Genomic DNA, 23,695 nt, shown 5'->3' on the forward strand with positions numbered 1-23,695 from the left:
TATAGACAGGAGGGCAAGGTCCAGGGGTCACTCTGCCCCAAACATGCTCCAAAGTTCATGCCTTCCTCACACATGGACCTTACATTCAACTTAGAGCTCTTTTGCCTTCTTACTCAAATCCTCCACTCAAATAAGGGTGGGTAAAAGGCTACGAAGCCAGAATGTTTAAGTGAGGCCCTCTCTACCTGTGAGATGAAAGGGAAACCGGGAGGGAGAAGGAGTCTTTTAGCAGGCTGACCAGAGCAGGGTCAGAAGGTCTGGTCTGTGAGTCTGACTTTACCACCAACGTACGTAATTCCACCCAGGACCTAGCTCCTCTCAAAAACTCAGTTTCCCTGCTTGTAAAATGAGTAAATGGATGAATAACAAGGTCCCTCCGTAACAAATTGCAGATTTAAAATAAAAGTGAAGGGCTTGTAGACACTCAACTCCCAATCCATCGACACAGAAGCCCCTTGGCCTTTCCAGTCCTGGGCTCTAGGCTCCTTGGGGTGGGGGGCACTGAATACACAAGTGGTGACTGATAAGCAGATTCACTGCCTGGCAGAGTGACTTCTGGTGCCGCCTTTATTTACAACTTTCCACACCTCTGCTTAGCATTTTATAATTGTGTGGTGACGACACAGGCAAAGAAATCCTTCTACACCCTCTTCTCAACTGTCTCTTTGTCACACCCACATCTAACACAAAGAACACACACCCACATCTAACACAAAGAACACTGGGGAGGAAAGTCAGCAAACAATCTGCGGCTGGGACAGCCGGTGAAGCTGTATCTGAAGATCAAAGCCTGGGTCTGGACACTGCCTCAGACCGCAGCCTCTGACCTTGTCAGAGATCGACACCATTCTGGGCTGAACATGCATCAAGTCTTATCTGCTGGGCTCTTCAAAAAAGCTCAGTGGACTGGCTCTGGAGGTACTCACGTGAGGAGTGGTACAGGTAAGCATCCACGTCACACCTGGCTGAGGGCTGTGAGCCTGACTGTGCCCACAGACCCCTGAATCTTCTCTCCAAAGGCCATGTGATCATCTTCTGTGTGCCGTACCTTGCCAGGTCCTGGAGTTGTCACCCTCGGCAGAGCTTGCTTGAGACATACCTAGAAGCCCAGGGTGGCCAGGGGATAGTCAGTGCTTTACAGTGTGTCAGAGTTGCTTTGGGCTGGTCCATTGCCAGCTCAGCCTTTGTTTGAGTCACCTTTAGTGCCTATAATCCACAGCAGGATTGTGTGTGTTGGGAAGAAAAGTCAGAAGGGCTGGCTGGAGAGAGAAATGTGTACTTCACGAGTCAGGGTGCTGCTTCCTTTAGGCAGATGTTCTCCTCTAGCTGCAACCAGCTTCCCCTCCTGGATACACATGGCTCCCGGGCTGCCAGAGCGTGGGAGCGGACACGTCAGGATAGGCCCTACCTGCACTTTGAGGAGTGTTGCTCTGTCTCACTGGAGATCAAAACCCCTCATTTGGAGAGATCATGGTAGTAGACTGGACCATATTGGTGGCATTATTGCTACAGGAGGACAAAAGAGGCTCACTGCCTTTTCCTTTCATGGCTTACCACCCCTGACTTACCTGTTTTAAGGGGAACGATGGCTCCTTCGTGCTGAGATCCCAGTCTGCCATCTGGGTCATCTTTGTTCTCCAGAATATGGGAAGCAAAGAGTCTGTGTACCTTGATAGTGAACTTTGAGGCCTGGGAATTGGCTCAGAGAAGCTCCTGGTTCACATAACCTTGGAGGAGAAACTGAAAATGCCAAGTGTGAAAGAGGCTGCAAGACCACCCACCGAGCTCAGAGGTATGGCCTGCAGAGGAAACCAGCCCAGAGTGCTCAGACTCAGGCCTTCCCTGTTTATGCAGATTGAGTGAGACCCTTTCTCAAAAGAAAATATAAAAATTGGCTGGGGATGTGACTCAGTGGCTCACCACCTCTGGGTTCAATCCCCAGCATGAAAAAGTAAAGTAAAAATTTGCTTAGGCAGTCATTAAGAAATTTGACCATTTCTGTTTAATGCATAAGTTTGTACTCATGCTTTCAATAGTGAACACTCATTTGAGCCTATACAGAAGAGAGGAAGTTTTACAGGGCACCCACCAATAGACACATGCAATGAACAAAAGGAAGCAGAAGAGGAGAAAAATAAATCTTCCAGGTTCCTTGTATATGCTTTTTCTAGTTCAAAGTGTACTTGTTTTGCATTTATAAATTAAGAAGTTAAAGTGATATATATATATATATATATATATATATATATATATATATATATTCAGTGTGATCATTTCAAAGCAGTCTGAGAATAAATAAGTAAAATAATAATTTACTTAATTATAGATGGAGAGAGTATGGGTGATTTTTTTCTTTTTCTTTTTCAAAGCAATTTTCCAACATTCTAAATTCAATTAAACTCCTCCTCCTTTGTTGTGAGGGTTGCCACAGAAGTGCTCTACAACTGAGCAACAGCCTTTTTTAAAATTTTGAAACATGGTCCCCCTATGTTAGCAAGCCAGCCTCGAACTTCTGATCCTGCTGCTTCATATACTTCTGAATAGTATAATGTAGACTTTATAATGAATCCTGCCTTTCTTTTGAAATAAAAAAAATTGTATTAAAGAATTCAAGAAGGTGAAAAAATTAGGAAACTGTCTTTTATGTAAGCAAAAAAAATGGTAACACCATGCCCAGGAGACATGGCCATTGCTCTGGAGAGTCATGGCTGCTGCTGTGAAAGCTCAGGGAGACTTGAAGTCAGGAGAAGGGAAAACAGTGGCATGTATAGAATCACTGTGCTAATGCTCAGAAATCAGTGCCTTGCACAGCCCTTCAAACCAGTGTGCAAATTCCATAATGAGGGTGGAGATCAGTACTCCTGAGAAACCCCCCAGGTCCACACAGAAGACAGGTCTGAGAGAAGCCTTCTATAGTGTTTCCACAGCACTTCTGACAATGTGGTCTTCTTTCCACCCCATCAAGATTTGTAAAAAAAAATGCAGTTTCTGGGTACTTCTGAAGGGCAGCTGATATGCTACATGGACCAACCTGGTTTGGGGGGTTTACCCCTGCATCCCTAGTTATTTGCCATAGCTAAAAGGCTCATCAGATCTGTTATGGCTTTTAAATCTCTCCCATTAAAAGGTTTGGTCTTCCCAGGACTCCCACTAGGGGAGAACCTAGGAGGGTTTCCCACCCCAAAAATCCACTATCCCACCGGCCTTCCCAATGGTGCAGAATATAATTTTGTATTCTGCATTTTCAATCCTTTATTAAAGTGCTTTTATAGTTCTCATTTGGTCTTGAACATAACCATGAGTGATCAGTAACATTAAGGAACAGTAGCAATGAACTGTCTCTGACAGGTGCTGGTTCATGCAGGCACTACTTAGAACCAGCTGGATCCCCACTAGCACCAAGGATGGGGGCCAAACTGGGTGGCCTAAGTCCCCTAGCAACAACCCACATGCAGGAGGAGGAGGAGGGGTCGTCGTCCTCCTCCTCCTCCTCCTCCTCTTCCTCCTCCTCCTCCTCCTCCTCCTCCTCTTCCTCCATGCTCTCTGAACCAATGGTGATGTAAAACCCTTAGCTTTTCTTGGCTTTCAGGGCTGGAGCCTTCTCTGACTTCAGCTTCTGGCTGAGCTCTGTGGTTCTGTAGGACAAGAAGAAATGCCTATACCAACTGGATGGCATGACATTTCTGGAAGATGAGAGTCAAATCAGTGATGAGAACACAGTGTAGATGAAATTTTGTATTCAGCATTCTCACTGCTTTTGTAAAGTGCTTTTACAGTTCTCAGTTGGTCTTTAACAAGCTTGTGAGACATTTTTATTCTTCAATGATTGAACCCCTTAATGCCCCCCCCCCACTGCCAGACACCCACACATGTGATGTGACATGGCTTCCTGGAGGAAACAAGTCTCCAGTGAGCTGTTTCACACCAGACTAGTGATTTAGTTTATTCCATGAAGATTGCTCTGAGGTATCCCTATTAAAACCCTTCAGCCCAACCAGACTTACTGTTCCCAGTGCTCATAGATGTCCTAAACAGTGAAAGGCTGAGGAAGGATTTGTTTCTGCAAAGAAGAAACACAAAGAACCACAATTGTCACCTGACACTGTAAGGACTCTTCTTGGGGCAAACTATCCTCTCCTTGGCCTTAGAGCTGGCATAGATAGGTGGTTCAGAGAAGACTCCTTTGCTCTAGTACAAATGTCTGCTTGGTCTTGCCAATCTTCTAGAGATGGGAAGTGCAAGCAATTCTACTGGCAAACCCTTTTAACACAATGTGTCAGTTAGAGGCATCTTTGTGAGGCTGGAGCTAAAATATTCCCAGCTAGCATTTATCCAGCCTCCCTGGCACTAGCCAATCTTAGAGCTCACAAGGCATTTTTTCCACCCCTGATCTTTTAGAAGGACTTCGAAGGACTAAAGAGTCAACTCTCAAAGCACAAAGTGGAGCCCAGATACTCACTCATCCAGAGGGCATGAATGAAGCCCACTGGTCTGTGGGGAAGAGGCTGAGCCCACGTGGTACTGGGCTCTGGTAGAAGGCAGGGAACCAGGTGGAAACGAAACCCTTGGAAGAGATGCCAGAATGTTGTCTGCTCTCTCACCCCAGGGAGGCAGTTCCACTTCTGCCCTGGTGAGCCCCAAGAAGTGAGAGCACCTGCCTCTGGAGTGTCTGGCGTCCATGCAGAACAAAAGCACGTGGGCATAGACAAGGGCCATGCGCAGTGGTGGAGGCAGCTGGGAATGGGGGCAGATGAGGTACCGCGGCCCTACTGAACCCAGGCAGCAGACCAAGGCATGTTCGAGGTGCTCTGCAGCCCACCAGAGAGCCCTCCATCCTTACCAAGAACCTGCCCTGCCTCCAGGGTTTTCCTGTCCCAGGAATTGACTCCCTCCCTACAGGGAGTCATAAGGTTGTTAATTAAGACTTTGGCTCCACCCCACAGCCCTGTAGGCTTTGAATTAGAATAAATTCTCATTTTTGTTTTTCAATTTGTTTACAACAGCAACAATGGCTCAGATCCCAGTGATATTATCATCTGGCTAAGGATAACATAAGATACTGGAAACTACCACTGAGGTATAAAACAATGTTAGCTGAAATGAACAGAATCTTTTAAAAATTAATATTAGGAGCTGAAGTATAGCTCATTGATACTTTACCTAGCATGCATACAGCCCTGGGTCCAATCCCAAGCACAGAAATATGTAAAATGATAAATCATGCAATGTGAATGCGACCAGCATGACATTTGTTATAAAACTTAGCAAAGTCAGTAATAGGATCTTTAAAACTAAAGACTGGTTTCAACATAAATTTCTGTAGCTTAACTATTTCAGATCTACTTTTCCCTTCTTGCTTTATTTCTAATATTAATAGATTTCTTAAGCATGCAAATTCATTTCAAACATCAAAGATACACTTATATCTAAATTAATAAATTTTTAGATTAGATACTAATTTCACTGGTAAATGATACATCTTGCACAAGTTAAAAAAAAAAGTTTATTCAACAAGTCTTTTTTAAAAAAGAACAGAAGAGTAGAAGGGGCATAGAACTAGTCAGCACTTCCAGACACAAAAGAGATGCAAACTGCTGGAAGAGCTCAACTTGTTACAAGTTTGCAGGTTGCAAATGGTGTTTGTCTCATTTGGCCAGGACAAACCTCCCTGCTGTGATTGGTCGGGTCTCTCTGTTAATTACAATATAATTCTCTTAGCAAGGCTTTCAGTCATCTAAATAATAAATAAATTGCAAATGGAGGTAAATTTCACAATACCATGGGTGTACAAGAGCCAGAGAAGAATAATGTGTCCGCGGAAGACATGGAGCCACACTAAAAACCACTAAACCTCTCGAGCCCGCCGCTAGCCTCCCCACCTCCCTGGCTCTGGCTCCAGAAGCCTCCTTGCTGCCCCTTCCACAGGGCGCCCTGCCACCGGCCAGAGCCTGACCAGGTCCTAAGGTCTCTCTCCACGTGTCTGCTGGTGGGTGGATCCAACAGCACAGGCCTCAGCGGCAGCACTGCTTCCTGCAGCCAGGCTTCTGCCCGCCCAGAGACACCGCCCCCCCAGGCCCCGCCCTTGAGCTCCTGCTCACCTCGCCCCTTCCGCCCCTTCCGCCCCTGCCCTCACTTGGCCCTGCCTTCCAGCTCCAGACCCGCAGGCTGCACCAGGGGTGGCAGCGCACGGGGAGGGTAGAGGATTTGGAGAGTGGCCGCCCCTGGCCCCGTTCCTTTTCCACCTGGAAACCAGCAGTGGGCAGGGTCCTGGGAGACTCACCTGGCTCAGGGGCACTGGAGGACCTGAGTCCTGCGATCCAAGGTCCCTTCGCAGACTCCTGTCAGCTGGAAAGATGCACAGGCCCTTCCCAAACGCAGCCAAGGATCAGCAGTGAGAAGAGCGTGGCACAAGACTGTGCCCCTCTCCGGAAAAGAAAAGCCATATTCAGTGTTTTAATTATTGAATACCAACATTTTCCCTGTCTTCCACATACTTTCTAAATGAATGCAGTCATGAACCTTAATCAGACGTCTCTACTTTTAATGTATTTCTTCTTTGGTCAAGAAAATTTTCAGGTTTAGAATACTTATAGATATTTACATAAATCCTAACAATTTAAAAACTAAAAGTTCTCTTTAACATGCCTTTTTCAGAGTAATAAAAAATTAGGGAGAGGAGGGGAATTCTAGATGACTGACAACAAGCAAATTTTCCTTATAGTTTAAATCATTATTCATTATAACCTATATTAAGGGATAATCCTTGCTCTTTAAAAATTAACAACTTTTCACAGCTTGTGGCTAATCACTTAAAGCAATTATAGTTCTTAGCAGTTTCAAATAGAATTCAGAATAAATTATAGAAATCATGTATTTCTTTGGAACTGGAGGACAGTGTAGAGAAAAGAGCAGGTAGTTCAGTAAAGGATCACTATGTTCCTTAAAAATGTCGATGTTTTATTCTGATTTACAAATCATCTGAGGATGGAAAAACCCAACATTCCTTTTTCACTTTTAACTTAAAAAATTTAAAAAAATAAAAGATTCAATTGTAGTATGTAATATAGATATGACACAATCATCCAAAATCATATTTTCAAGGTCATATAGATCTCTGACCTAGTGTTCATGATAGCAAATGAAAACTTTTAAAAGCTGTAATACCAAACAGGCATGATGGTGCATGTCTATAATGCCACCTCTGCAGGAGGCTGAGGCAAGAAGATAACAAGTTTGAGGCCATTCTAGGCAACTTAGCAAGGCCATCTCAAAATATGTAGAAAAAAAAAAGACTGGGGACTTAGCCCAATAATATAGTACTCACCTAGCATATTCATGGCCCTAGTAACACACACACAAACACACAAACACACACACACACGCACACACGCACAAATATAATACTCAATTGTTATCAAAATAACCACAATGATAACATCATCACCATCACTATCATTTCTTGGTAGCCTGGCAGGAATTCTCTCAATTTTTACTCCTAATCATATGATGAGGACGTCAGTACTATCATCCCACTGTACAGAGGAAGAAACACCTGGCTAATTTTGAATAGAAAAAAATTATACATCCATAATATACATAAATTCTTGAGAGAAAATATATTAACACAATGTTGAAAGGATTGCATGTTTAAAATATTGAGCCAAGGAAAATAAAATACTAAAATCATCAACACTTTTTTGATTTTACATTTTTTAACTTTATATTAATGTTGAGCAATATTTATTTAGGAAATTCAATAAACATTTTAAAATTAAATAAGGTATATCATAGAAAATCACTTAGTATTTAGATAATAAATGCTCTCCTGAATATTTTTGAAGCTTTGGAACTAGGAGAGTCCACTTATATGAAAACAGCATTTTACATTTTTGGGGGGTACAAGGGTTTGAACTCAAGGGCACTCAACCACTGAGCTACATCCCTAGTCTTATTTTATAGTTTCTTTTCAGACAGGATCTCACTGAGTTGCTTAGCACCTCACTTTTGCTAAAATTTCAAACTGTTAATTTAAAAATACCTATGAAAAATATGGCTAATTTGAAATGTTTGAATATATTGTTATTGATTTTTTAAATCAAAGTGTTAGGAAGAATTTTATAATACATGATGTGTATGAAAAGAAACTTGAGTAAAGGACACAGTATTTGGCACCAAATATGAGCAAAGTGCTTTGGAAAATCATGTGTGGGATGCAAAAATGAAAAATACATAGTTTATGTTACTCTGAAGTGTTTAAGTTCTTGTATCACACATGAAGCTTTACCCGAGAGAGACGGAAGCATGTGCATGTCAAATAATTTGTACATAATCTCAGTCATCAGTCATATGTGTTAGATATGATAATTTTTTTATATTGTTTCCTTATAAAAGATGTCTATAAAATTGACAATCTTGAATCCATCTTCAATGGAGACAGTGAAAAACTCACCCTATCTTCAAATTATGTCCAATATACGGTAACAAACTAGATTTACCTTGTTGCTTAAAATGAGAGTATGGAGAGATAGAGGAAACAATAATTTTCAAGTCAATGGGTAGCAGGAAACAAAAGATCAATTCCTGAGACATAGTACAGCAAAGAAGTAAGCTTTATGATCTACTCAACTTAGTTCATTCCGAGTTCCCAGGCCATCAATTTGGACAATGAACATTGAGGGACCAGGCTGACTCCTGGATTGAGGATCTGGGGCTTAGATGGCAGGGGAAGAAAATGACTAGAATTTGTAGCACATAGATGAAGAAGTGTAGGGACTTATGCATAGAGACATGCTGGAACCATATTGGGGATCTCCCTCAATTCTGTATTTGATCAGTAGATATGTATAAATAATTTGGGAAAAGAAAAACATCAGAATGATGAGAGATCACAGTGTCCAGCACTCACACAGGTCTAGTCATTGTACCCTGATTCACCTATTACGGAGGAGAATGTCATGATTTATTGTAACTTAAATAGAGTGCACAAAGTTCTTTCACTCAGTGGTGAGAAATAAATCTCATTAATGTCAGCATTACCCCATTCTCAACTAAGAAAACTGAAAAGGATAAATACCTTTCTGAGTAACTCATTTTCATCCTGGAATAAAGATCTCCACAGCTAATGATGGTGCTCTGTGCTCAGGAAGGACTTGCAGCCAGACTCTACCCCAAAGTAGATGGGGAGCCTGGGCTAAGGCCAGTGAGCAGAACCACCGGGACTGGGCCCTAGGGGGCTCACAGCAAGGATGAGCATTCCCTTGCTGTCTCCGGGGTGCAGGCTGGTGATCCTCTCTCTGTGTGTGTGTGTGTGTGTGTGTGTGTGTGTGTGTGTGTGTGTGGAGGGGGGGCACAGGTCCTGAGAAGAACTGAAGACCTCAGTCCAGCTGCCGGGGAAGGACAAGGCGTCTCAGCTCCATGCTCTGACCTCCAGCTGGCCTCAGCTCTACTCCATCCCAGACGAAGACCTGATCTGGGACACAACTGTCCCTTTCACAGACCAGGTTACCCAGCCTCGGGAGGTCTTTCAGCCAACAGCAGCTGTGGTTCCTGTCCAGCCTTCCTGACCCTGAGGTAAGCCACAGCCCCACCATGCCACCCCCCCACCAACCCCCCAAACATGCCTGCTCACATGGCCCCGGGTGACTGGGAGAAAGGCTGGCTGGGGATGCTGTCACACAAGTCCAGGTCAGCTGAATTTGCTAGAACAGGAGCAGGAAATCAGTGACCAGTAGCAGCAACAGCACACAAAGGCAGACACACAGCAAGTTCATGGGGCCTTCATGGGCACTCCAGCCTCACATGGGGAAAATACAGCACAGCCTCACATTGTTCTTTGGGTTCCCAAATATGTTTTTTTTTCTTAATTTATTCACAAAAAGTTAAGTTTCAGAGTTTATAGGGGCTGTCCATGGGCAGAAGTCTGGGAAGCTCTGTACACAGGGCTGGGTGAAAAGGGAGCCTCCAGATGGAAAGGTACATTTTAGTACAAAAAATAAAAATGGGAACCACATCCACTCCACCCTGCTCCCCAAATAAAAATACAGAAAAAGAGATAGCTCAGGTCAATGGGGACCCTGGGACTTCAGGGTGTTTTAAGGGTTTCACAGACGGCAGGGCTTATGGGGGCTGTCCCAGCACTGGGAGGGCCCCTGCATTAGTTGGTAGAACAGCACGTAGCCTTCACTGGATGCCACTTGACTTTCACTTATAGGGGAGACACAAGAGTCATCATAGACATGCCAGCCAGTCTGGCTTCGGCACAGGGCTGTGTAGTGGCCAGAGTGGACACTGCCTGAGTGGTTGCACAGGGCATAAAGCTCGTAAACAGGGCTCACAGTTCTGTCACTGGTGAAGTCCTCGAGGCTCATCTGCTGCAGGGGGAAGTCGACATCCAGTGAAATCTTATTGATGGTGCCCTGGGAGGAGGAGAATCGGTTCAAATGGAGAACGAGGATGGAGGGGAATCTTTGTATTGTCAACTTTTTGGTACTCTGTGTTTTCTGGCCACATGGGTCACACACTGGGGCATTCTCCAACTCTATCTCTTCTTCCTTGGTGAAAAGGTGAAAACAATCCCACAGAGAGACCTTCTCCCCAGAAAACCCGTCCTGGGGGATGGGCAGGGACAGATCAAAAAAAACCTCAAAGGTCATGGAGTGAGACCCACAGGCCTGGCACATGCGACAACTTCTCAACTGGCCCGCAAACAGGTCCACCATCTGGCTACCCTCTCGTTCCAGGTAATGCTTCCACATGAGGTCGGCTCGATCATCATCACTTAACTCCGGTCCTTTGAGCAGAGTCTCTCCTCTGAGAGACGGAGAGGGAGCTGGATCATTGGCCAAGATTGGTGGAGCCCGGCAACCTGGTCTGTGGAGTTCCAGGTGTAGTCGCTCCATGAGGAGTCTCAGGAACTCGTGGGCATCCTGCTGGTTGTTTCCAGAGAAGGAGGGAACGTATTTCTGGAAGACAGCTTGGAATTCAGTAGGATCCACAGCTTCACAGGAGTTAGGGTGCCAGAGGGCACCCATCACATCTGCAAAGGCTTCAGTAAGTTCCTGGTCCTGGCCCCTTCCAGGCACCTCTGGACGGAAGTTTCTTTGTAGACAGAAGTCTCGAAGAGGCCGAGTGCTGCTCAAGCACTGGAGCACAGCATTCAGGAAGCAGGTATTTCCTAGGTTTTGGAGGCCAACATGACCAGAGCCCAGAAGTAGTGTATGATGAGCAGATGCGGAATGGGCTAAGTTGGTCCAGAAGGGGATGGGCAGAATCACAGTTGGGGGTGGTGAGCCAGGCAGGGGAACCCCATGATCTGCCTGGAGGGGATGAGGCCCCCAGGTCTGTCCCCATCCAAGTTCCAGTTGCTTGAGCCATTCATCAGTGGGACCTGGCAGGGGAGGAAAATGTCATAGCATAGAGTTTGGCCCAGGGACTGGGTTCCAGTGATCCTTGCTGTAGGCCCAGGGTACAAATTGTAGCTGAGACCCTACGTGGGATTGGACATTGACAGGGGGTTTCAGGTCCTGCTCAGGCCGTGCTGAGAATCCAGGGGCCTTGTGGAAACCACAGGCTGGACCTGTCCCACCATGAGGTGGTGTGAAGGCCAAACAGGGCCAGGCTCTAGCTCAGGGTCACTCCCCCCTGACTTCACACAAACCTCTGCCAGCCAGACAGCAGCTATGGCCAGAGATGTTGCCCAGATAACTCCTTCTGCAAGGCCCATGCCATCTTTGTTGGTCCCAACCACTTCATTGTCTCTCACCAAATATGTTTTTCTTACTTTCTATGGTACCCACATGTACAGGATCCAAAATAAAACACATGGTTTAACCACAGGTTTTCTCTTCCCAGGCTTATGATTTTATAAAATGAATCAAGAGACTGCATCTGAAGTGGAGCTGGTCACTGGTACCACTCCCCACCCTCCTGGGCAGGCTGGCTAACCAACTCTGGAGGAAGGTGGCTCCACAGGCCCTGCAGCTGGAGCTCCACACACTGGGACTGAGTGGCTGCTGGCCAGACTCACGGCTCTTTCTGCTGGTGCTCTTGCTCCTGTTCCTCCCCTGGACCCATGTCAGTGGCCCTCGGCCTACAGAACCAGGAACTGCAGACCTGGGGCTTGGAGCCCTTCCTCCTGGCTCATGCAGTGGCCATATCTGACTGCAGTACCCCAGTTCCTGTACTGGGGTTCTTCCACAAACCTAGGGGCAGGCATGTTCCCTATTTCACAGATAAGAAACACGACTGAGGTTCAGTGATTTACCCAATGTCCCAACCCCAAGTCCAGGATCCATAGGGTACCTAATAAAGCCATAGATCCTGGGTATTGTCCAGATATGGGACAGGAAAGAGTGGATTTACCGTGCCAGCCCAGCTGGAGGCTCTACTCAACATAGGGTGGTGGGATCTCACTAGATCTTACAAGACCTTTGTGTGACGGAAGGGCTTCATGTGAGCAGCTACGAGAGCCAAACTGAGGGCTCCCTGGGTTCCTGGGCTCATGGACATTCTGGGAATTCCCACCTGTTCTCTGCATGGCCTGCAGTGTGAAGGGACCTGTGCTCCTGGGCAGGGAGTCATCTTCAGATGCAGCAGGATTCCGATGGCCCACATCCACTCCTGCTGGCTGAAGAGAAGACAGTGAAGAAACAGCCTTTACTGACCAGAAGAAACAAGGAGGAGGTGAAAATCTGTGTTCAAGTCAAGATAGCCACGACTGGGTTGGCCACACTGCACTGTGGAGCCTGCGGAGACCAGGCAGGAAGACAAGTGGGAATGGGAATAGGGGAATTGTCTAAGTCTCTTCCAGCTTCCTGGATCCAGCATCTGGGGAAAGTCTCCTGTAAAATGCTCCTAGTGGCTGGGTCCACCCAGCCCTGAGGCCCACTGGGCATGGACAGCTCTGGCTGCAGACTGCATGGGCTATATGTGCCTCCAGCCTCACCAGGCCCTGCCAGCCTCCCAGAGACGATCAGGGGAAGTATCCTGTGGGCACTCCTGTCCCTGAAAGGTGGACTTGGGGCCATGGTGCATGCCCGGAAGCCTTCAGCACAGCTCACAAGCTGCAGTGGAGGTGATCAGCTCAGCTGCCCTCTCAGCCCGGGCCATACCAGCAGGCATGTCACAGTCCTCAGGCACCAATCTGCTTGTTGTCACCTTGGTACACATCTGGGCCTTCCACTGACTCATCCTCTGCTGCACCATTCCTATTCTTGTTGAGACTCTGTGAATGAGGCTGTTTCAGGGGGTAGCACCACCCAGGCTTTCCTGCTCTGACCACCAGCTGAGTCAAGGTGCCAGTGACTCAGTCCTTCCAGACTAGGGACTGTGCACTGACCAGGGCCCTGAGCTGAGGTATGAGCCCAGGCAGCATCCTCTGAGGGAGCTCCCAGCAGTGGGGAGTACTGACAGCTCTTGGGGTGTGGACTTACACCTGTCCAAATGCCTGCAGAGACATTCAAAGCCCACTCACCTGGTGAATGCTGGCTCCAAGGCTCCTGGACTCAGCAGAGGGTCCCGCTCTCTCCATGCCCCGTGGGGAGTGCTTGTGGGCCTCAGGGAAGGTAGCTGTGACAGAGGGAGTCAGACCCACGTGGCCCCAGCTGGTTCTGCATGGACCTGCCCCATGCCCTTCAGTCACTCTGGGTCTTACTAGTCCCCCAGAGGGCACAGGCCCTGATCCTTCAGCACATGGTTCACCTCTGACACATCCTGCCACAGCACAGAGAGTTTGGAAGTCCCTCCTAAACACAGGGATTGCCCCAGTTGAAATCTACAGAGACCCCTTGATTTCTGCCTTCTCTCATTCACTTCCCCTCTTACCCTACCATCCTGCTTAACCAGCTCGACCAGCACAGTGGGCAACAACAGGTTGAGGCCCGTGCAGCCCCCACAAGCCACACTGAAAACATGGGCACAGGTTTATATATGTGTGTTTTACCTTCCCTGCTGGAGGTGAATTCTGGGGGGGCAGGAGCTTGTTTTCAAAAACCTCTGCCTCAGTTCCAGGCCAGGGGCATGAGCACAGAGCTCCAAACCAGATGGCAGGACCCTGGGGTTGAGTCATCTCTGCCCCTGAGGATGCTGAGTATGTGTCCTAACCTCAGGCCTCATATGAAGGGGAGATGAAGCTCTGTCCTGCCAACTCCCCTAAGCAGCAGGTTGGAAGAAAGAAGGCTGTGCAGGTTCACAGGTTCTCAGGAGGAGTGCCAATGGGGGGACCTGATACTGTTCCTGCCTCAAGAAGATGAGGAGCCCACAGGCCTGGAATGCACACAGGGAAAACCCGTGGCCGGGGAAGGACCTCAAAGAGAAGTTCAGACTTCACCCTAGAGAGGTAAGTGTCTCAGAAATCACCCTGAGTTTCTCATGCTGTTGTATGAGTACTTCCAGGTTTGGCTGCAATCTGTGCTGAGGTAGATTTCCTTTTAAGTCTTTGGTTTGGTTTGTAAATGAATGAAATGCTATGATTTGAGCCACAAGGAAGCCTGTGACACACTGCACTGTGGTTAACCAGGAGGGCCAGGAACTTCTCCCAGAAACAGCTGGGGTGGCATGGAAGGCCTGCATCCCAAATGTCAGTCACCCAAATGTCTTCCTAGGGCCTGGGTGCTGAGGGCCAGCAAACGGAGAGTACCCTGTCCTTCCTCCCACTCCCCTGACCCAGCTGGGGTTGACACTGACCTTGTGGAAGGAGGCTGCTGTCCACTGCAGGGAAGTCTCTGTGTCTGGGTCTGGTGGCAGCCAAAGACAAGGATCGGTCCTTCTTCCTGACCACAGGGTCATGCGATGGACAGCTCTGCCGAGGTGTTTCTGCCTGGCTTGTGTGGTGGGATTGGCAGGGCGTAGCCATGACACGATTGCCTGGAGCAGCTGCTGCCATGGTGCTGTGGCGTCCCTCCATCATGGATTTCTTCAGGATCTGGAAGGCTGAGAGTGGTGTGATTCTGAGTGCTGTGCGGCAGGACGAATCCTCCCTGTGTCTCTCAGGACGTGTGGGAATGCCTGTGGTGTGGCTGTTGGAGGTCAGGTGCTGGGACAAACTGCCACTGAGACATCTGAAGTCCAGGCTTGGCCTCCGAGGCTTGGACTGGACGCAGAGGTCTTGGCCATGACCACAGATCCCGCTAACACAGGGCCCACTGCCCTGGGCAAGCTTCTGGCTGGCCATGTCACTCCTCATCTGGAATGAAGTCCTCGAGTTTTGAGAGAAGCTGTCACTCCTGAAAGAGGAAGAAGGGAAGGGCAGAACTGACTCCAGAAAGGAATCAGGGGGTGTCAAAGCCCCAGGCACCCCTTTGGACTGGAGGAAGCTGGCTGAGGCCTGGCAGCTCTGACGTCTACCTGGGACATGTATTGCTCATCTGTGACTCTCCCCACCTAGGATACCAGGGCAACCCGTGATTCAAAACATGTGGGATGTTCTCCTGAACTGCACCCCTGTGCCTCCACTGTGTGGACACTCAGCCAGTGTTTGCCTCACCACCCCATGAACCTTGCTAAGCTGGGTCATCCTTCTCTGCATCCCAGCAGGTGTTTCCATGCCCCTCACACTGCCTGTTTGCTGACGGAGGGTCACTCTTCACTGAACCCCAAAAGGATGTCCACATTCTAGACACACCCCTCACACTGCCTGCTTGCTCACTGTGGCTGTCTTCCCTGCACCCCACCAGGTCTAGACACACCTTCACACTGCCTGCTTGCTCACTGTGGCTGTCTTCCCTGCACCCCACCAGGTCTAGACATACCTTCACACTGCCTGCTTGCTCACTGTGGCTAGTGTTCCCTGCACCCCAGCAGGACTAGACACCCCCCCTCACACTGCCTGCTTACTCACTGGCTCAGTGTTCCCTGCACCCCACCAGGAGTAAACACTCCTCACACTGCCTGCTTGGTAAATGTGGCTGTCTTTCCAGCACCACAGCAGGTTTAGACACACCCCTCACACTGCCTGCTTGCTCACTGTGACTGTCTTCCCTGCAACCCAGCAGGTCTAGACACACCTTCACACTGCCTGCTTGCTCACTGTGGCTAGTGTTCCCTCCACCCCAGCAGGGCTAGACACACCCCTCACACTTCCTGTTGTCCTTGCACCCCAGAAGGGTGTCCACACAACCTTCAAACTGCCTTCTTGCTACTGAGTGTCAGGCTTCCCTGCACCTCAGCAGGTTTAGACACCCCTCTCACACTGCCTGCTTGCTCACTGTGGCTGTCTTCTCTGCACCCCAGCAGGTCTAGACACACCCCTCACACAGACTGCTTTCTCACTGAGGGTCAGTCTTCCCTAAACCCCAGCAGGTTTAGACACACTCCTCACACTGCCATCCTTGCACCCCAGAAGGGTGTCCACACAACCCTCACACTGCCAGATTGCTCACTGTGGATCACTCTTTCCTGCACCACAGCAGGCTTCCCCTAGCCACTCACACTACCTGGATGCTCTGTTAGACCACATGGAGGAGACACACTGGAAGGCAAATATTGAGAGGTTGAAAGCAACCTGATATGGTGTCAGAGAGCATCCAGCAAGCACTGCCACCTCTAAGTGTTCACAGGATCCAGCTCACAGGCTAGAATTCAGTACACTAGGGGATGTCTGAACCAAGCCCCAGATCTGGTTTCTATCATGAGTCACAGTCTATGAAGAGGCATTCAGAGGGGTGAATACCTCTCCATAAAATGTAAAAATCTATAGCAAAGTTTCCCATTTGGGAACTGTATTCAGGTTAGAAAAGGTGTGGATCACTATTTTTTAAACTCAAGTGGTAAGGAAGAACACAGACGCAAGACTCTGTCAGGTTCCACATTCTCCAGTCCTTATCCTGGGCAGCACCCTCTGGGAACCTCCCGGTTCCCCTACACAACATCTTCTGCTTCACAAAAGTTTCATTTCAATATGGGTTTGGGGAACTGTACCATAAGTTTCTGAGTTTCAGGTCTCTTTTTTCATCCTTTATGTCAGGATTCTTAATAGGATTTTGTTTGTGTGGAAGAAAGTCAATATTCACAATAGCATCTCAGCTATTGGAGGCCTCAAGGGTCTCGATGCACCTGAGATCTCAGAAACACACCAAGGTGCAGCTGTTTCTAGAGGGCAGGGCCTCTCAGGCCTACCCACAGAACATCTGCCTAGTGCAAGTCCTCAGCTCTCAGGTCACATAGAGAAGTAGCCACCAGCGTGTAAGAAGACTGGCAGGCGTGCAGGCCCGAGCTGTCTCCTGTCAACGTGAGCCCTGATGGTTGGAAGCGCCACTTCTGTTCCCAGGCTTCCTGGCCTCCCTAGGCCTCTGACTTCCTTATGTCCCAGGCACAGATCAACATCTGTGGGGGATTACGATGGTCAACCTTATGTTGTGCTTTTCACAGTTTATTTTTTAATATTGTTTTTAGTTGTAGGTGGACACATTACCATTATTTTTATTTACTTATTTTTGTGTGGTGCTGGGGATCGAATCCAGTCCCTCACCCATGCTAGGTGAGCATTCGACCACTTAGCCACAACTGCAGCCCTTCAAAGGTTATTTTTATAAAGAAGTTAAAGTCATTCATAAGGAGAAAGAATTAAGAACAAAATAAGGTTGATTGCCCATCAGAATCAATGGGGGCCAGGAGGCTGTACCGTGGAACTCTTTTCATGCCAAAAGAAAATCAGTTTTGAAATTTGGAGCCAATAGAGTCTCTCATAAAATGAAGATCCCAAAGCTGAAGCATGGCGGTCTTACTTGTAAACCCAGAGACTCAGGTGGCTTAGGCATGAGGATTGCAACCTCAATGCAGCCTCAGAAATATAGTGAGACTGTCTCAAAATTTATACAGAAGGGGTGTCCTATATGCATACATGATTATATGATCAATGTGATTATACATCATATACAGCCAGAAGAACGAGGTTCTTCTCCATATATATATTTCAAAATACATTCTAATCTAATGTATAACTAAGAAGAACAAATCAAAAATGATAAAAGAGGGGCTGGGTGAACTCACTGGTAAGCACCTTTAGGTTCAATCGCCAGAACTGAAGAAATGAACATGACACGAAGTTACATGAGACAAATGGGCAATGTGTCACGGGGGCCTCATGTGGCTGCAGAAGGTGAGGGAGCCAAGAAAGGAAACCAGAGGAGGCCTCACTCAATGATTCATAAATTGTGCTTTTCATACATGTTTTAATCCATTAAGTCCCCTGGATTTTCAGTCTTGTGAATATTTCAATGAAATGAACACAGGTGCATTACAATCAGACTCTAGCGGTATCTACCTTTTATATGTATTTTCCAAATCCGTGGAATATATAAACGCTGCCACCATTCTCCTCTTACTTTTACCAATAGAAGAGAACTCTAAGGATACAGCGTTTATTTCAAAGTGACCATCAATGATGCATATTTGCTCACTTTTCATAGGTGTCCTGTGTGGAAAACAATGGCTTAAATGAACTGCAGGGCCTAGAGGAGGTGGGCTCTCTCTGTCTTGTGACAGGAACACTCCTGGGGCCACCTTTCCTTCTGGTCCCCTGCTTCTGCCTGAAGAGTGCCCTGGTCAGTCATGCCCTCAAGGCAGATCTCCTGGAATCTCTCTCAGCTCTCTTTCTCCTGAGAACGTCTTTGTTTTTACATACCTGAAGGGTCCTCTCACAGGACAGACTTTGGAGGGTCTCTCCATCTTTCCATTAATCTCAGGAGTGTTTCCTTTCTCATGTGGAGTGCTGTTAAACAGGGCTTTAGGGGCAGCATCTGACAACTCCCATGTCTGGGCTGGAGTCTGGTTGGCCTCTGCCCCTTCCTTTAAGAACTGTTTTCATATCACTGCATCTCTGTATGTTGAGAAAGTCTGGATTCTGTCCTGAATGCTGTGTCGGGCCTGCTGTGTGGACTCTGGGTTGTCATAATCCTTGTGAGAATGGACATTTTTCTTTCTGCAGGAGAGTGTCTGGTATCTGTCTCGCCTGGGTGTGTCAGTTAATCTTTGTCCAAGACTTTTCTGTGTGGCTTGGTAATGGACCCTGGGGGCTATTTTGCTCTTGAAGAGCAGAATCAGAGCAAAATCACAATCATGTCCAGAACCAGACTCTGCATGGTTATGCTAGAGCATAAGGAAGGCAGCACCAGGAGACAGAGCCCAGGGTAGCACAGACAGGAACACCCACATGGCAGGCAGGGGCCACCTCCTGCTGCTCCTACACATGCAGCTTGTTTGAGGTCACACTGCACTCTTCATGGGCCTCCCCTGGTGACACGTGGTTCACCACCTGAAGTCTCACCACAGGTTGTGACATTTCACTCAGAGAGGAGGTGACTATATTTAGTGACTATCATGCACGTAGGTGTGCCCCTTGCCACCTGCAATCTGCCCCCTGCCATCAGGGAAGATTCCTCACTAGGTTCTGGAAAAGGAGAATCACAGCCCAGCCTTACAGACTGGGCTTCCTGGTGTCTCTACTGAACACACAGTTTTGAAAACTGAGATAACTTCCCAACCAACCATCTACTGGTGTGTTGTCTTAACTCTGTAACCTAGAAGACTCTCTTTAATGTCTAGTTTGCTAGTGCATCTGATAATCCTGAAAGACTGAGTCGTTGGGCCCAGCAATGCTGCCACAGCTGTGTGTAGGTCCAGGTCCTCTGCCACACTCCTTCGATGGCATGGACCATATGTCTATCATTCATCTATCATCTGTCCCGAGTTCCTGTCTTCCCAGAGCTGTAACAGTAACATAAAATCCATAATACCAGGCAGAAAGTTTCAATTTCTCTGAAAGGTCATCAAAACTGGCTAGAGTAGGGGCCACACCAGTATTCCAAGCTACTGAAGGAGTTGGGGAAGGAAGATCTCAAGTTCAAGGCCAGCTGAGCAACTCTGTGACACCCTCTCTCCTAACTAAAATTTTAAAAAGGCTTGGGATGTGGCTCAGCAGTAGAATGCTCACATAGCATGCACAAGACCTTGAGTTTGTTCACTATTGTTTCAAGGAATCTGACTAGGGTAATCCAGAGAGGAGGTGAATTCCAGCTGGAAAGATAACAGAGGTTTACAGAGGAAGCAGACACAGAGAGGACCCTGACGTCCCGCTCCAGCAGGGACACTGCACATCGGCCCTATGACCCATGAGCAGGGTCTCAGGAGTGAGTAGTGCAGTGCCAACATCGTGTTGGGCCTTCTGCACTAGGTGTGATCTGCAGCAAGCTCAACAGTGATGTCGGTCACTCCCAGGAAGGTGGGTCTCAGGACCCCCATCTTCCTGCATCAAAAGGAACATCCCACAAATCCTCAGGGGCATTACATGAACATTAGTTTCAAGGCATAAATGTTGAGTACCTTGTACAGAAACGTGATTTTAAAACCTGGAACTCTCCCCTCCTTGGCAATTAGTGGGAGGGGATACAGCCTGAGAACAGCAGGAGACAGGGCTGATCTGTCATGGACTAGTTGATGGTCCTGGGAAAGCCTGGCATTCGCTATTCCCATTCTGAAGATGAAGTCAAAGAGTTGACAAAGTGAACATGATCACAGACAACGACAGAACCTGAATCTGGACCTCACCATGACTGGGCAGAAGCCCCAGGGACCCTCGACACAGGACCAGGGAGCTGCCTAGTACAGGGGCCCTGACTTGCTGGCCCTCTCGTCCTGGACTTAGCCCCTCTCTCCATGAGTGCTGGAGGCTGAGCTGTGGACCATCAGAAGGAAGGTGCAGGGATTTTCCAGGGGATCAGTTACCCTCAGATGGGGTCTAAGCTGAATTCAGTGGTGTGTGCACGTGATCCAGTTACTCAAGGTTCTGAGACAGAGGACTTCAGATCCTAGGCCAGGCTTGGCAGCTAGTAAAATGAGGACAAATAGGAGGTGTAGCCCCTACTCTGGCAGCCAGCATCCCCAACCTGAGGCCATGCTGCAATGGAACCTGTCCTGCCCTGGACACTGCTGTCCATGAAATGTGACCAAGGCCCAGGGTTTGGTGGCTCAAGAAAGATTGTGTAGGAAAACACTCCCACAGATGACATGAAGTGAGCCACCTCCATCTGCCTTAATCTTTGTAACATAAGTTAAATATTTCTAAATCAACTGATAAGGAGCATGACTTGAGATCTGCTGGCTCTGGGAGCAAACCAGAACTAGCTTTGGCAGAGCCAAGCAGCTCCATGGCTTTTATTGCTCAAACAATGGGAATAAAAGGAAATATAAGTGTGTGCAGGCTACAGGCACAGTGCCTGTGAGAGGCAGCTGGGGCTGGAAAACAGAGGACTGTTCCTGGCGGGGAGTCCATGCAGGTGGAACAAGCCAAATGAGGCACAAAGTGCTTTAAGTGTGGCTGTCACCACTGAGGCTCAGGATTTCATTTTATTTTGTAGCATGTTATGTCATTTTATGTTATGTTATTTGTTGGTACCAGGGAGAGCACCCAGGGGTGCTTAAACATAGATCTACATTCCTCAGCCATTTGTTTATGTTTTATTTTGAGACATTATCTCACTAAGTTGATCGAGGCCTTGTTAAGTTGCTAAGTCTGGCTTCAAACTCTCCATCCTCCTACCTCAGCCTCCTAAGGCTCTGGGAAGACAGACATAAGCCATTCTGCCTGGACAGACTCTGGACTTTAAATTTCATTTAATTTAAACATTTTCAATCTAAGAAGCACTTGTGGATAGCAGTCACTACAAGAAATGGCACAGCTCTAAGCAGAAGCATGGTAGGACTGGTTCCTACCAGCATAGGGAAAGACAGCCAGGTTTTGTTTTCAGTTCTGAAACTCCAGACCCTGATGTGTTTGTAATCCTTGACAAAAGGACATTTTCAGGGACCCAATCATCACTTGCTACTGCCAAGCAACTGTGAGGGTTAATTTAGATGACATTCTGTTGTGTGCTTACCTGAAGAGAGGTCTTCCCTCTGGGGTTTACAATGGCCAAGTAGGAGCACAGGAGCCCAGGGTTGGTGTGGTCACTGGACATGTTTGTTCCAGCTTCTTCAGGGGCACAGGGGCACCTGGCCTAATGTGGTCATAGGACCAAACATGTCATATCTTATAGCTGTAAGGCAGGAGCACAGGGGCCCCTGGACCAGTGTGGTCACAGGACTCTGCCTGTCGCATCTTACAGATCTAAAGAAGGGACACAGGAGCCCTGGGTCCAGTGTGGTCACAGGACCATGCTTGATCAAACTCATAGCTCTAAAGCAGGCATGCAGCAACCCTTGGGCTGGTGTGGTCACGGGACCATGCTTGTCCTAAGTTACCCCTCGACAGCAAGGGCACAGGATCCCCTAAGGTGGTGTGTCACAGGACCATGCTTCTCCCATCTTACTGCTATAAAGCAGGGGCACAGGAGCCCCTGGGCTGGTGTGATCATGGGATCATGCTTGTCCCATGTTACAGCTATGAAGCAGGCACACAGGAGCCCCTGACTGGTATGGTCACAGGACCATGCTTGTCCCATGTTACAGCTATAAAGCAGGGGCACAGGATCCCCTGGGCTGGTGTAGTCATGAGATCATGCTTGTCCCATGTTACAGCTATAAAGCAGGGGCGAAGGTGCCCCTAGGATGGTGTGGTCACAGTAGCATGCTGGTCCCATGTTACAGCCCTCAGGCAGGGACACAGGAGCCCCTGACACTCATCCCTACCTTGCACTCTGTGGGCCATGGCTCATGCACTGGTCCAGGTGGAGGTACTGGTGGAGGAACTCCTGTGGGGCTCTGGAGGACCATCTGGGCCGTCCTTCCTCCCCCACAGAGGAGCTGCGTGTGATCAGCGTGGGCTTCCTGCAGTGTGCCAGGGTGGAGCGTCTATTTTCTTGGAGGTGCTGCTGACATGAGCAGTTCAGCTGAGCTGTGGATGGAATGGAGCGCTGACTGGCGGAGGAATCATTTGTCAGGGAGTCTGTGGATAAAAAGTAAGGACAGGTGGGGCCAAGCACAGTGGCACATGCCTGTAATCCCAGTGTCTTTGCAGTCTGAGACAGGAGGGGCACATTTCAAAGCCAGCCTCAGAAACCTATAGGTGCTAAGCAGTTCAGTGAGACCCTGTCTACAAATAAAATACAAAATAGGACTGGGGATATGTGTCAGTGGTAGAGTACCCCTGGGTTCAATCCCCAGTACCAAAAAAAAAAAAAATAAGGAGAGGTGAGAAGATGGCCATGTCCTAAAGTGTGTCCTCAGAAGGACAGATATTAAGTATCACGGTGACGCCCAGACTCACCTTCACACCTCACATATTCCTGCCCTCCCTGCAAGCATGATGATTCTTTGGTCATGTATCTCTTTCTGCTTTGAAGTAGCCCCAAGGTGTGTGGTCAGCCTTGGGCAGGGAGGACTCCCGTATTGATACCAGCTATGCTTAATCAGCCTCCTCCACCAGGTCACAGGATGTGCCCTGCTATGTATGTCACCTAGGTCCCTCCCGCCTATCCCTGCAACGCCCCAGGGACAGAAGAGCACCCTCCAAAACAATCCCAGAAACAAACCCCACGTGTGATACAGAATCTTCATATTTGTTATGGTAACTGTTTCTCCTTTGTGAGCATCATCCCCAGACTCTTTACAAAGGGAAGCACTGTCAGGAAATTGTTTCCTGCTACCTGAAGTCAAACTGTGTCCCTCCCGGACTCATCCTGATCCTGCAGGCTTTATCTTGGGTGTTTTTTTGTGGGTTATATGAGGAACTGGAAAGTGGCAAAGGAAATAAAAATACAGGGTT

At 48.0% G+C, this 23,695-nt stretch overlaps 1 protein-coding gene across 1 annotated transcript; it reads right to left on the reverse strand.

Annotated features, from left to right (window-relative positions):
* Positions 1-10,100: 10,100 nt before the first annotated feature.
* LOC144252847 (ubiquitin carboxyl-terminal hydrolase 21-like) lies at positions 10,101-23,252 on the reverse strand. Its single transcript, XM_077794927.1, is given in 6 exon segments — positions 10,101-11,575; positions 12,523-12,625; positions 13,472-13,566; positions 14,683-15,221; positions 22,621-22,876; positions 23,198-23,252. Coding segments are annotated over 6 exon segments (2,523 nt in total).
* Between the last annotated feature and the right edge of the window lie 443 nt (positions 23,253-23,695).

Source organism: Urocitellus parryii, unplaced genomic scaffold, assembly GCF_045843805.1.
Source record: "Urocitellus parryii isolate mUroPar1 unplaced genomic scaffold, mUroPar1.hap1 Scaffold_61, whole genome shotgun sequence".
NCBI lineage: Eukaryota > Metazoa > Chordata > Mammalia > Rodentia > Sciuridae > Urocitellus > Urocitellus parryii.